The 15,470-nt window shown below is 34.4% G+C and overlaps 2 protein-coding genes across 3 annotated transcripts in view; both read right to left on the bottom strand.

Annotated features, from left to right (window-relative positions):
* neur (neuralized) overlaps positions 1-9,771 on the bottom strand; it is a 43,207-nt gene extending 33,436 nt beyond the window's left edge. The window contains exon 1 of one of the 2 annotated variants that reach the window (XM_053767220.1): positions 9,374-9,771. In XM_053767220.1, coding sequence (XP_053623195.1) covers positions 9,374-9,401 — 28 coding nt within the window. In that variant the 5' untranslated portion in view covers positions 9,402-9,771. Of the gene's footprint in view, positions 1-448; positions 852-9,373 lie in introns of those variants that run through there. The other variant, XM_053767219.2, reaches the window with a different exon arrangement.
* A 1,272-nt stretch (positions 9,772-11,043) lies between these two features.
* LOC128682502 (uncharacterized) lies at positions 11,044-15,021 on the bottom strand. Its single transcript, XM_053767221.2, has one exon. It carries the CDS (start codon positions 14,839-14,841, stop codon positions 13,714-13,716), a length of 1,128 nt encoding a protein of 375 aa, XP_053623196.1. The 5' UTR covers positions 14,842-15,021; the 3' UTR covers positions 11,044-13,713.
* Positions 15,022-15,470: the final 449 nt, after the last annotated feature.

The raw sequence follows: 15,470 nt of genomic DNA, 5'->3' as shown, positions 1-15,470 counted from the left end.
AAATATCATTTTCCATCATGACCCGACCGGGGATCGAACCCGGGACCACCGAGGTCGACAATTTATTTTAATTATTTAAAATAAGTTATCAATATCATGGCAATAAGTTTTAAAGTGAATTCAAGAATAGAAAAGTTGTGTAATAGGTATGTGGATGGGATCTATTAGGCGAGGATCATGAAGACATATTTTATAGTTTTGATAAATTGAAAAGAAAACCGCAATACCCTACCATTCCACAAAAATATAAAATGAGTTTACAAAATAACGATAAAGAATAAAAAAGAATACACGCTATGCAGTTAGAAATATATAAAATATTCCGTCATTATGATAATGAAACAATTGTTCCTTTTTCAAATTCAAATCAACAACATTCCAATTAACGAGAAAACTTACTCAGATAAGGAAAAAGCCGTTAAAAACGGTCAAACAAAACAAAACTCACCTAGACCGATTTTTTTCTTAATTTTCTTTAACACCTTCATTTTCGACCCCTTCTTGTCCTTGACCGGGGTCGTTTCAGGCTCTAAGGCCATCGGGGGCAGCACGAGCGTCTGAGGGGGCATCGGAGCCCCACGTCCCGAAGCCCTAGGGCACGCGGGACAGTGGCAAGGGCCCCTAGCCTGCCTCACGCTCATGCAACTGCTTACGCCCATCATTGAAACAAGTTTTAAAATTCGAACGCAAAATTAAATAATTATTTAAAAAAATAAAAACAAAAAAAAGTTAATACATCATTCAGAGCACAGTTTCAATAGTCACTAACACGGTATTTACACACGCGGGTAATTTGTACGCGGAGACGCCCGCTCACCACGAGCTCTTGCGTCGGAGTGAAGTGTTTGCGAAACTCGACTAGCCTCCACGGCGCAGTGCGCGCGCAGCAGGCATCTTCCGTCCCGCTCGCCGTTAGTATAAGACAGACGGAGAGGGCCGATTGTTATTGCTGTCACGATCACGACAAGGGTTGATATTTTCAGCGGCAGATGATGTGAAACAAAAGATGTACCTACGTACAGTTTAATTTCTGCAATTTTTTAAATGCAAAGTGGAGTTTAATGCAGTTGATAAGTACTTAGGAGTTTTTTTAATAAAGTCCCAAATGAAAGTAATTGGGTATTGTATAAAACGTAATCATTTTACGTACATCGATCTCTTAATACTTAATTTTAATGACTGTTCATGATAAATGTCATGCCTTCTACGTAAATAATGAAGAATTTGATACATTAATCAAACATTAATCAAATCGTATAATTTATTTAGAAATTAGACCTTCACAGCCAGTTTTTCACGTCAAATTTCCTATTGTGTTGTAATTTCTCACAAGCTACAACATGAACATAATGAAATGTGATGATTTATATTAATTTATTTATATTTTCCACATTAAATTGTAAATTTGTAAAGCATACATAATGAAAAACTAAAAACATCTAAGCTTCGGTCGTTCCGAAATGCCAGTAGTTTGTAGCTATTTGAGAAATCCTAACTAATATTACAAATGCGAAAGTAAGTTTGTTGCCTCTTCACGGTCTATCTACTCAACCGATCTTCTTGAAATTTTGTATGTACATGTAATTTGCAGTACTGAGAAGGACATAGGGTAACTTTCATCCCGGAAAAATAACTGTTCCAGCGGGAAATTAACGCGGGTGAAGCCGCGGGCAACAGCTAGTCTTCAATAACAATGTATAGGTTCGGATAATATGCTTTTGACCACCATAGTTTTAGCAATACTTAGAAAGTAATATAAAAATTAATTCACTCGAATCAATAAAGTCGTAACGAGCAATGATAAGGGTCATTTTAATTAGCAAGGTTAAATGTGCCTTAAAGAGGAACTCTTTACTTAATTAATTATACTGAGTAATCGTCGTTTGGACACATAAAGAAATCAAAGAATTTTTAAAGAATCATTTATTACTAGATGTCGCCCGGGGCCTCGCTCCCGTGGGAATTTTGAGATAAAATATAGCCTATAGCAATCTTGGATAATGTACCTTTCTAATGTTGAAAGAATTTTTGAAATCGGTTCAGTAATTTCGGAGATTACCCGCCTCAAACATAGAAACTCACAAACGCTTAACTATTTATAATAATAGTATAGATTACTTTACTAGAAAAAAAAATTATTTAATCATTACCTAATTTTGGGGTAAATAATTATAACGTTTTTATTATTACGATTCATTTTACAGCAATTCCAAATCAATTCGTCTGTATGTAGACGTAAAAGTCGTGTCAGATGACTTTAGGCGACTTAGCTAGCTTCTATAGCTATTGCTAGAGGTAAGAAATAAATTACGTATTAACAACAGACAGAGCGGTCAAAGATATTCGCCATGCTTTTTTTCCAACGTCAAATGTCGCGCGTCCAGATGCGAGTGCACCTTGCGCGGAGCCTGCGCACGCGCACGCATCTGTCGAGAGCAAAGGTTGCGCTGTGGCTCGCATTCTTATGTGTTTGGCATCTATATATGATGTCTTAAAATGTTAAATCTTTATTTAAACATAGGATGATACGTGTAAATCTTATTAGACTTCCAAAGAGCAGGGGGGTTTACCATCATATCATCAAAATCAAATCATTTATTCAGAAATTAGGCCTTCACAGGCACTTTTTCACGTCATATTCTAAATTAAATGATGTTTACCAAAGCTACAAACTACTAGCATTTCGGAACGACCACCGCTGAGAAGAAATGCCGAAAGAAACTCATTCAAACAGTGTTGGTCCCTATGCGATCCAGTTTTGGACCTAAACTGATCAATATCGCAAATTCGTACCATTGATTTAATTTTTTGTATGAATGCGATTTATTGTAGGTTTCTAAATTGAACTGAGTTGCATTGGAATCGTTCTGTGGGACTTGATGGTGGCCTGCAGGGCAAAATCGGAGCCCTTGTTAGGTTCGTCATGTCCGTTTATCGTTGTGAGCTATCATTGGATAGGACTTTAAAATTATGTGGAAATTTCTAAAACAGTTTTTTTTTGTATTATTCCAATACTAGGTGCGCCCAAGGGCTTCGCTCCCGTGGGAATTTCGGGACAAAAAGTACACTATGTGCTTCTCCGCACTTCAAACTACGTGTATGCAAAATTTCATTGGTTGAGCTGGTACAAACAAACAAACTTACTTTAGCGTTTATAATATTAGTTAGGATCAGGATTAATTCCAACACCCATCACAATTACAGACACATATTACCTTCCTTAACCTGAACTATCGAATGCCCATCCATACAAGCGTTTGGCATTTAGTAACATCTGTAGAATGTACTGTTAATCCACTTCATCGAATGATCGACAGCAATATTCCAAAGGTGCAAAAGTTTTCAAAATTCACGTACAAAATTATTTTCGCGTTCAGTAATTTAAAATTTGAACCTTATAGACACTGACATAACGTCGAACATTCTTTGGTTGACACGAAAAAAATGTTGTACGTGTCATTATTGGTATCGTCAATGTGAAATTAACTGTAAACATAACGAAATAAAGTCTACATTAGATTGAGACCGGCCAGTAATTATTTCGCACACATGTTTAGAAAGGTGAAACATTTTTTTCTTTTTTTTTTTCGAATAATTGAAGGGTTTCGAAAGTTCACGCGTAGAAAGGGCACGTGTCTATGACCAGGCGTTATTTTTTTCTTTTTTTTTTCTTTTTACGGTCATCTTGCCAGCAACAGACAGAAGTAGACAGATGATACATCCCTTGAGCTTACATTATTGCGATTTTATGCATTCGAAGCATTTAACTTCTCTTCATAGTCGTATTCCTCATGGCTGAGGAATGTGACGAGTTACGACTGTGTCGTTTCAGCAAAGTGATGCACTGATCCGAATCTCAATCGTTCACTCCCGAGTGGATCATTGGATCAATGAGCTCATCACAGATTACTGAAGTTCTGTGACGCGTCGCGCTCACTGATACGAATGAATGAATGAAACTTAAGCATAAGCCAATCGACTAGCGATTGTGCGTAATGATTCGGGCAACATCGAGTCGCGTCGCGGTACATAGAAAAACTAATAAAAAATAAAATGAATAATGTACATAAATCATTAGAAAATCGCTGTAAATAAAATCAATTTTTAAATATGCCAGTTAGTAAAACTAACTGTCAGCCCTAAGCCTGAACAAAGTATGAAAGAGAATCGTATTGATTTTAGGTGATTCTTTTCTAACTTCTAGCAAATATAAAAATCTAATTGTTCGATTTTTCAAAACAATATTCTATATCAATTAAAGCATGAAGTAATTTTCGTTTCATTTGCAACGCGACTAAATCTTGCTCTCTTTTGAATCTGTCTGAGATCCGATGATCCAATTGATGCATTAATTGATTCCAATCTTTGCACTGATACAGATTCGAATGATCCAATCTTTAAAATGATACGTTTTTCTCAACGCTAACGGGTAGAATATAACCTGGAATAACACATAGGGTACTTTTTATCCGGGGTGCAGCTAGTCACAACATTAAATATCTTACACAAACGTAATTCGAGAGTCGCCTGCAGTCGAGCTGCCTGCAGTAGACAACCAAGTAAACATTTTTTTTTTTATCAATCCATCGATAAGTAATTTATTTTTTCTTATTCCTTCCGGCACATGCCCTCACATCTGCTCATATTGATATTAAAATGCGGTAACTTTTGATATTTCAGTTCACTTTAGCACGTGTCTATATATGTACAAAACAAAACCACTGCTTTCTCACTCATTTCCGCGTGTTTCCCGTTGCATTTGGGGCTATGACGCCGCGAAGCCCGAGTCAACGTAAAAATAAACCCTAATTTGGCTTTGATTAACAACCGTTGTAACAAACTTACTTTTGCATTTATAATATTAATTAGTTGGATGTACACAACATAGCATTTTCGACGATCTCGGTGGCGCAGTGGTAAAGTTCTTGCCACTGAACCGAGAGGACCCGGGTTCGATCCCCGGTCGGGTCATGATGGAAAATGATCTTTTTCTAATTGGCCCGGGTCTTGGATGTTTATCTATATATGTATTTTTTATAAAATATAGTATCGTTGAGTTAGTATCCCGTAACACAAGTCTCGAACTTACTTTGGGGCTAGCTCAATCTGTGTGATTTGTCCTAATATATTTATATATTTATTTATTTATTATAGCCGTGAAAATATAAAATTTTATAATGTTTTCCTCCACCTAGACAGACATTCGCAGAAAAATCAACAAGAATTACCCATAACCTAAAAATAGTGTTGACTTACCTCAAGGGTAACTCAACGGGCAAGGACGCTAAAAAAAATGTGCTTAATGAAAAAATCAAACATCTGTCGTGGAGGCACGCGTCGCACGTCAACCAATGGCGGGATATGTGCGCGGCGCATTTTGAAATTCGAACGCACGCCATATTGCGATTATTTTTTTTATTTTTTTAATTGCCGGCCAGCGTTTTGGCATTCCTAATTTTATATGCAGGCTACCTTCCTAGGTGTGTCTTTTATTACAGGCTTTTATTTAATTTTTGCAATGACTAACTGTATCCTAAATATTTCGGGTGGAATCTTGCAACTAAAGTTTGAAGCAGACATCTTCAACCGATTGGAAACTTAAAATTTTGTACACGCATTTCGTTTGGATTCGACGATGCATTACCTGATGGCGCATCCAGGAACGGCTCTAGACATGGGAACACCTCAAGGGTTCACTGCACGGCCATGATGTTCTTTGTCACATATTTAATTATTTAGACAATTCATTTCCGAAGGTTTATACATACATAAATGACGACGTGTGAAGTCGGGTCAGGTCGCTAGTTTGTTATAAATTCGAACTCGATACCTATACACGCGTTCTTTGGTCAAGAATTAAAATTGACAAGTTGACAGACGGACTTACAAACGGACGACGAAGTGATCCACAAGAATTAGTTTTTTTTTTACCTTTTGTGGTAGGTACGGGACCCAAAATATTGAATTGCACAACATTTTTCACGTACAGTTAGTGTAGTTTTATTTTTCTTTTAGCGCGTGTAATGAAACAATTCAATTCAATTCATTTTTTTTTATTTATACTTCCAAATGTTACAAATCAGACTAATGTATAATATTCCTGCGTTCAATTCAAATCAAATCAAATTATTTAGTGCCAATGTAGGTGACACAGTGATTTTATATAGGTAGATAGAAATAGTACCGCTACATTTTACCTTTCGGCGTGCAATACTTATATATTTATAATATTAGTTAGGATATACAATCTCATATTCGTTGACACTTGTAACTTTTAGCTCTAGAGCTTAAAGTCTAACTTTAGGCGGTTGACATCCTATGATAATGTCAAAATTTACCAACACGTGAAGTGAAATAGGTTTTATGCCATTTACAAGTTGCTACCCATTGATAAAATGGTGTTTCAAATGGAGTTTAGCATCTTAAAGACACGCAAATTGCTATCATTTGTCCTGTTATACCATCAATTTTACCTATCTCAAAAAAAAGTACCAAGAAAATTGTGTATGTACTTTATTTTTTAAGCAGCAAAGCATATTTTAAAATGGTTTATTTTAATTTAAAAAATATTGGCAGCATTACAAAATTAATTCTTATTTTCCAAACGACAAATTCGAATATCGAATGTCTTCCGAATTCCTTTGTCGAACAGCTGATGATCAGCTGTGCAATTTCGAAGCCAATAGGTACCCTTTTTTTAAATTCACGTGCAAAGGAATTTTGAGCAAAATGGACAAACTGTTGACGAAAATTGTTTAAAACTCTATGTTGTACTGGCAAGATTCCTTATTCGAAAACTTGAAGTTTGTTTTATTCAAATAATGCTAAAGTCGTTTAAACGAAACTCAACTCTAACTACAAAGACCGAAGGTAGAATTTAGATTGTTGTCATCCCGTACAACATTGTACAATTTTTTTTGCAGTCAGCATTGAAATCAGCTGACTGAATGGCTGTACCTGACTTTTTTCTTTTTTTTTTTCGCTCAGCTGATTTGACAAAGAAAGTATTCTTGTGCAACCTTTCTTATTGTCATCTTACTGTACAAATCATATGATCTCTCAACGGACACTCTTCCCATGGTTTAATAGGACTGATACCTGATCACAGGATCTACAAACTCGAGTTAAAGAAAAAAAAAAATTAAATGATTCTCTATATCGTGAGAATATTATAAACAAGTTTATTTGTTAAACAAATTAAATAAACCCCCGACTTTTAATATTCATTTCGCTACCACTTTTAAACGGCTAAACCGATTTTGATCAAATATATCTAAGAACCAACGCAACGTGAATCAGGTTTCCTCACGATGTTTTCCTTCACTGGAAGCAAGTGGGGGTCTATTGAAACAACTACTATACATGAATCAGATTGGCATACAATCTCGTGTATCACGAGTAGGATTCCAACCTGTGACCTTTCTGTTCACAGGCGTATTAACCATTGAACCATTGAAGCTAAAATAGTTTTGGAGCCGAATCAGACATGTTCAATTGTAAAGACAATGTCAAAAAGTGATTCTAATTTTAAACAAATACATAACAGGTACATACTAAAATCTAAATATATATGTCTTGTTAACATAACTAAGCTTTAGTGGCGTAGCTATCGCCGTACAGCGGTATCAATGATACGCGGCCCTTGGCTACAGGGGCCACTAACTTATGTAAGCGAAAATTAGTAAAATGTTATCCAATATTTAAATGGATTTGTTAGACATGTCACACATACTTTTTGAATTATTTTTGAAAATAATAATGAGATGAAAAAATTTTAGAATCAGGCGGGAATTGAAACTGTCTGTCCGGGACAGTGCTCTTGACCACTGAGCTATCGAGAACCTGCCAGTTCAACTGAATTAATTCATCTCCTTACGTCTTACGTGTTATCCAATATGTCTCTTGAACTTGTGCTTTCCGAAAAAAAAAATACAAATTTGTCATATGTACCTTAGAGTTATCAGAAATCACTTCAGAAATGGCAAAAGTGAAAAAGTCCCTTTGTTTTTCTCTGTACTTTTGTGATAATAAATATTTATGAACTAGCTTTTGCTAGCGGCTTTGCCTGTGTGAATTTCTCTGCAGAAACGGATCAGGCATGATTTTCATACAAAACTTTCACACCTCACTAAAGTAAAATGGGAGTTGATTTTTGAAAAAAATAAAATTGCCAAGTTTGAACGGAGGTCATTAAGTAAATGCATACCAAACTTCATCAAAATCGGTCCAACGGTTTAGCCGCGCGGAACAGACAGACAGATAGACTTTCGCAATTATAACATTAGTATGGATTTGGGCTCCCAACTAATATTGATACAGGGATCCAAAACATGCTACTCCACTGACAAGCTGTGTAGTTGCAGGTAATATTACGTTAATGTTGTACAGATATTAGACATGTCTAAAATGTTAACAAGTAACGTGTACCTATCAGGAACATTATCTAACCATGTGATTTTTAAAACCTGACTCCGGAGAGGAGTTTTAAGTTTAATGTGTCTGTGTATCTGTATGTCATCTAGCAGCCAAACGGCTAAACCAATATTGAACTGTTTTTTTTTTAATTTACTGTTATTCATATAGTTTCACAATTAAAAAATAAGGATTCCAGCCGGGCTGCACAATTGGCTACTTAAACGGGTAAAAAAAATCCTTAAACAAAGTCCTCTGCCACATATGTATGTCTGTTCATGGTAAACACAAAAACTTCTTGCACAGATTTTCATGCGGTTTTCACCAATAGATAGTGTGATTCCTGAGGAAGGTTTAGGTGTGTAATTTATTGTGTTACCTATTACCAGAGGGAGGGAATTCGGGTCCGTATGTTAGTAAATAGATAAAGGTATTTAAATACACACAATAATTTTATGTCACTTTAATTGATCCCATTTCTTCTGTGGGAATGTCGGGATAAAAAGTACACATTTAGTTTGGATGACAATGCATTATTATGATAATCACTCTAGTAGTAGCAACTTCTCAACGGTTTACTGCAAGGACATTAATTTTTTGTCACTCTTTGAATGCAATATAAGATTTCTCTCACATTAAGAAAAACTTGTGTCAAAAATTTCATTTTCTTAAATAATCTGTTCACAACTGTAAAACATTTGCCAACCTAGTCCACTGCCAAGCGAATACACTTGCACTTTGCAAGTTACCATAGATGTGGTGAAAACATATAATTATATATAAATGTGTACTCTATGTTCGCTTAGTTAAGTTACTTATCAAACAGGATACATCAATTTAATTGAATTCTGTGACTACCGTCATTAGATCATCAATAATTTTGAGGTTATGTGTCAAATACATGTTATATTACGAAATTAGGGCAATCAATGTGTTATTAACAACGTAATTAGCTACTTACCGGGAATTGCACTGCCCGTCTGCCCCATATTAACCGAGCTCTTCCTTCACGTAATCACCGTTACAAATTGAGCAATAGTTTATCAGTTTTAATGTTTATTTACACATTTGTTACACCCAAACACTAGTTTAGCCTTTGCACACGCGTAAAACGAACTATGATCCCATGTTTACAGTAAATTATGTACTAAATAATCGTTTTTAAATCACCAAGTTCTGCAACATTTTTCTTATTGGAATCCGATTGGTATAAGAATTCATTTAGTATAATATTAATATATACAGTTTTCTAATTATATTGCACTGCGTTCATAAATCATACGTATAACAAATAAATTAATAATTGTATTATAATGTTTAAATAATTATAAATGAAGGCGAGGATTCGACAGCAAGATAAATTTTTTTTTTGGTTTATTCCCTCGTTTTATTGAGGAGGCAAAGAGTACTAGCCCATACAGCCAAGTCTTTTGTATTGAATATTTATATATAAATAAGAGTGGCTAATATCCACTGAAGAAGAAGGCATAAGCCAAGTCTGTAGTGTACATCAAAAATTGAGGCCTAAAAGGCCTAGTCTTTAGTAATAAATCCAAATAAAACATAACCAAAAATATAAATATTTTTGTTTTAAGTCCAATCAAATTTCCATAAAAGTATTTGTTACAAATTCATATAAAGGTTTAAAGCATGCAGGATTGGATAAGAGTTCCTGAAGCGAGCGCGGGATTGCTTCAGAATAATTATAAATTTGTGTTAGGCGGTCGACTAACACAATTCTTTGCAAACAGAAATTGGAACATTCGTAAAACAAATGATGTAAAGTTTGATCTGCAATGTTGCAATAATTGCATATAGGAGAAGACAAAAGTTTAAGACGAAACAGATGAGAATTAAAACGACCATGGCCAAGACGAAGACGACAAACTATAGTATAGAACTTTCTACCAGCAAAATCTCTTCCTTTTACAAACCAAGGTCGACCTAATTTATTATTGATTCCCGCATACCATAAACCCTTGCAATTCAATTCCCAAGTCTCCTTCCATTGTTTGTCAAAAAGCTGTGATATATTTTGTTTTAATAAAGATAGAACATCTCCCGCTGGTAGTGAGCAAGATTTTAATTCAATGCAGTTACCATAACGCACTATAGTTTTGGCGAAATAATCTACACTTTCGTTACCCTTCACACCTATGTGTGATGGAGTCCATAGTAATATTATATCCTTATGATGATTCTGACAGAGATCATAGTACTTTTCTCTTATTTTATGTGTTATAAATGAGGTGGTAGAATCAAATTTTGGATTATTAAGCGAACTTAAAATACCCATATTATCAGTAATAATAATCCAATTATCATAGGAATGTTGAGAAATGTATTCGAGAGCTGAAAATATTCCAATTGACTCTGCCGTATAAATGGAAGCATTATTAGGGAGTCTACACCCATGACCCGTTTTGGCTTCTAAATCATAAATAGCCATTGAGACAGCTGACGTTGACGTATTCTTTGAACCGTCTGTATAAATTTGCTTGTAACCTCTGTATGATTCTAATTTGTTGTAAACATCCTCTTTAAATTCAAGAGATTTATCTATAACAATTTTAATAGGATAAAATTTGCTTTCGTAAGAACCTGAATAGCATGGCAGGATTACGCTTTCATAAAGATTATTTTGAAGTTTGAATTCGACAGCTTCTTTAAGACATTCTGTTAAGTTTGAAGAAGAATTTACTAACTTAGGCATTAAGGGGTGACCTGTTGAAGAACAAATTTTGAGCAGAAATTTATAGTTAAGATAACGGAATCTTATGGCTAAAGGAGGTATGTTACATTCAACTTGCATTGAGATAATTGGCGTAGACATCATAGCACCCAAAATAATACGAAGACCTTTATTCTGAATTTTTTCCAGCTTATCTATACTTTTCTGATTAGCATAACAAAAATATGCATATTCGAAATGACTTCTAACTAGGGATTTATACAACATTAATAAAATTTTGGGGTCTGAACCCCAGTAAGTAGCAGATAATGTTTTAAGAATATTAAGAGCTCGAAGACTCCTGTTGGCTATAATATCAACATATTTATTAAAATTATTATTGTTTTGAAACATGACTCCCAGAAATTTTATTGACGAATCAGCAGGCAATAAATTACCCTCATACATTATACAAATATCCCTAACTTTAATAGATTTTTTTGAAAATACAACCACTTTACTTTTTTGTTTGCTGATGCTCAGCTGGAGATAGGTGAAATATGAGTTCAACCCAGCCAGGGCTGAATTCATCTTTCTGTTTATGTCTGACATATTATCTCCTTTGCAATATACAGCCAGGTCATCAGCAAACTGTAAATTATTGACATCCAAACCTAGATTAATATTTAAGCGATGAATATACAACACAAACAGCAAAGGACTCAAGATTCCTCCTTGACTTACACCTTTATATGAATATCTTGGTCCTATAAGATTATTATTAAACTTCACATATAATTTCCGTTCATGAAGAAAATTAAAAATCCAATTTACAATTTTTTCAGGAAGTCCCAAGCTGATTAGAGTGGCAGAAAGAACATGCAAGTTAACATTATTAAAAGCACCAACTACATCAAAGAAGACACAAGCCAGAATTTTATTGTTTGATAAGGCCTCCTGAATGTCCAAATTCAAGTGACACAGACTTTCTCGAGCTGATCGACCACGGCGAAATCCAAATTGATTATAAGGCAATAAATGGTTACTCTCTACATAAAATTCAAGACGTTGTTTTAATAACTGTTCAAAAATTTTGCCAACACATGAGGTCAAAGTAATAGGACGATAAGAGTCTGGATCATTAGGAGCTTTATCTGGTTTTAGAATTGGAATAATACAATCCATTTTCCATTGTGAAGGAATTAAGGAGTTCTGCCATAGCAAATTTAAAATTGTTAAAAATGTTTGTTTATTAGAATCATTCAACAATTTCAACATTCTGTAAGATAAATAATCTAGACCTGTTGAAGTATTTTTTCTAGAGTTAAGGGCTGATTGTAATTCTTGCATAGAAAAGTCCTTCAACAAATAAGAATTATTGGTTGTGTGAATAGAGGGAACAGTAAAATTATTTTCAACTGTATCTGGGGTGTATTTATGAAGAAAGTCAGTTACCCAATTGTATTCAGAAACAAAATTTGTGGAAGGAGAGTATGAATTGTTAATTTTTTTAATTTTCTTCCAAATTTCACTCATAGAAGATAAACGATTTAGTGAGGAACAGTATTGCAACCAACTGAATTGTCTTTCGCGTCTTAAAATAACTTTTTTAATAGCCTGAACACGTTTCAAATTAATAAAATTTTCTGTAGACGGACAAGTTTTAAATAAAATATAAGCTTTATGAACATTTTCAACTGCTTGAGAACAAATGTGATTCCACCATGGCAAAGATCTACGACTTGCATTGATGCTGGGTGCAACAGAATGTTTAGCTTTGGGAGCTGAAGCTTCAACAGTACTAGAAATTATAGAACAAAAACTATTATAAGAATTGATGGGATCCACATGATTAACATTGAAATTAGACAACAATAAATTGACCTGTGCTTCATAAGTCTTCCAATCAACCAATTTTAAATTAACATGTTTTAGCAAATTTGAAGAGTTATGAAGCATATTATTAGAATTTGGTCCTAGACACAACCTTGTTAATGTAGGTAAGTGATAACTTCCAAGTGGGTTGTCACAGACCTGCCAATCACACTGTAATACTAAACACGATGAAACCATGGTGAGATCAAGACCATTAGGTCTAGCAATATTTGAACCAATTGTAGTAGGCACATTGCTGTTTAAGAGAACCAAATTATTTTTATCTATAATATCTAGAATGTCCCTACCACGAGCATCAGTAGAATGACAACCCCAATATGGGTGATGAGCGTTAAAATCTCCTGAAAAAATAAAGGGTTTGGGTAAAGAAGAAATTAAATTATTCAATTTATTACTACAGAATCTAGGGGTGCTAATACTAGGACAATAAACACTAACTATGGTGACAGATTTACTATTTAATTGAAGAGAAATTGCCACAGTTTGTATTGAGTTATCAGATGCAATAGCAAAATTAGAGAAATGAAAAGAGTTATGAATTAAAATAGCTACCCCATTGTGGTCATTGCCAGAGTCATTTCTTACAACAGAGTAGCCTTTAATATTAAATTTGTGGTGTGGTCTTAACCACGTTTCTGATATAATAGCAACATGTATATTTTGATCATATAAAAATTTCTGGAAGTCAAGTCTATTACTTAATAAGCTTTGTGCATTCCATTGACAAATATTTATTATACCTGTGAATTTTCCGAACAAACTGAATTTGTCTTAAGTATATCCTTAAGAGTGTCTGCAATAGTTTTAGTATTTACAATAGTGTTATTATTGATTTTATTGTGTGTAATCACCTTTATGATTGCTTCAGTGATGAAGCTGAGCATTTTAGTGTCAGAGAGAACAAGTTTTTGGAATTCTTGTGAATTTTTTGGATTAGTAAGTGATGGAAAGGCGTTGTTTTTCAAGGTTTCAGAATAGGATTGTGGAATAATCTTATTTTTATTTTCAATAATTTTTTGTTTTTTTACTGGACAAGTGCCTGAAATGGCTATATGATTGCCTTTGCAATGAATACAAACTGCATTCGCTAAAGAAACATTACAATTTTTGAAGCTATGGCCTTCAGTGCAGATAGAACAACGTTCTGCATTTTTACAAAATTTGGCAAGATGGCCATAACGTAGGCACCGGAAACATTGTTTAATCGGTGGAATATATGGCAGAACAGGTACACGCCACATTTTTAAATAAACATAATCAGGTAAAGACGCACAAGATGCAAACGTAATCGCCACGGTCTGAGTGGGTTGTAAGTTATAAGATTCGCCTTCTTTTACTTTACGCATTATTCTACGAACACAAATAATTTTTTTTGTTGTAGTAGAAAGAACTTTAAAGATTGTTTTGTTTGACAAGTCTGATGGAACATTAGTTATAACACCAGTTATTTCTGTAACCGCTGCCGGAATAGAAGCAGTGATGCGATGTTCTCTATGGAAAGTAGCATTGTCCAAGAATGAATTAGCCATGTTAGGATTATCGAATACAACCCCCATTCTATATTTGTTGACTTTTTTTAAATATTTTATCCCTTTTACAAAGCGAGTGAAACTATTACTTAAATACATCATATCTCTGGAACCTATTGGGACATTTTCATCCGAGCTAGCTATGAACACGACGTGCTCATGCCCTGGACTATCTTCAGGATATCTACGACTATAATCGGCGACCCTATATGGTTTGTATTTGTCCAGTGGCGACTCTGACGCGTCAGAGTATTCTGAGTCACTATCAGAGCTCTGGATTACCGAATTGGTTTCATATTCTTGCTCCTTCTTTTTCCTCTTCTTGCCGCCCATCGCTGGAAAGGTAAAAACTTACCCCGACCTCAGCAACACTTTATACAAAACAGACTATAGAAAATATATAAATAACGAAATTATATACAAAAGGAAAGGTATTTACAACAAGATTTACAAATATATACAGATTTTGCACAAATTTAAATTTTCCCAGAAAAAAAGACCGCCGTCGCTTCCAAATTCCCGCGCTTTTTTTCGAAACCAACAGACAGCTTATACACCTGTATACTCCAGCAAGATAAAGTTTGACATGACATTAAATTGACATTTCTGATTACGTTGTACTTTTTTACTTTTGATAGCATATGGATGTAATATTTTACAGGTATCTACGATGTTGATTAAATTAGAAAAGTGATGTTACAATTTTTTGCGTACAAAATATTAATTATTGTAATGCAAAATTATTTTTAACAACAGCCATCAGAAGTCTCTAATTATTTTCCTTACTACTACCAGCTAACTAAACTAACTATGCTGTGGTGCCTGCCTAGATTAGATACCTACCTATAACATGAACATATTTACATGAATTTTACACGATTACATCACAGATTTACAATGTAACGTCTAACTGTGAGTTACATCGTAAACACAATTTTAAATTTTATTTTGAAGTACCTACC

This window comes from Plodia interpunctella, chromosome 30, assembly GCF_027563975.2.
Source record: "Plodia interpunctella isolate USDA-ARS_2022_Savannah chromosome 30, ilPloInte3.2, whole genome shotgun sequence".
In the NCBI taxonomy this organism is placed as follows: Eukaryota; Metazoa; Arthropoda; class Insecta; order Lepidoptera; family Pyralidae; genus Plodia; species Plodia interpunctella.
Note: the sequence above shows the minus strand (reverse complement) of the source record. Positions and strands in the feature narration are given on the sequence as shown.

What these genes read in the sequence shown, in the direction of transcription:
- LOC128682502 (XM_053767221.2), bottom strand. Translation starts at nt 14,841, where the DNA reads ATGGGCGGCAAGAAGAGGAAAAAGAAGGAGCAAGAATATGAAACCAAT.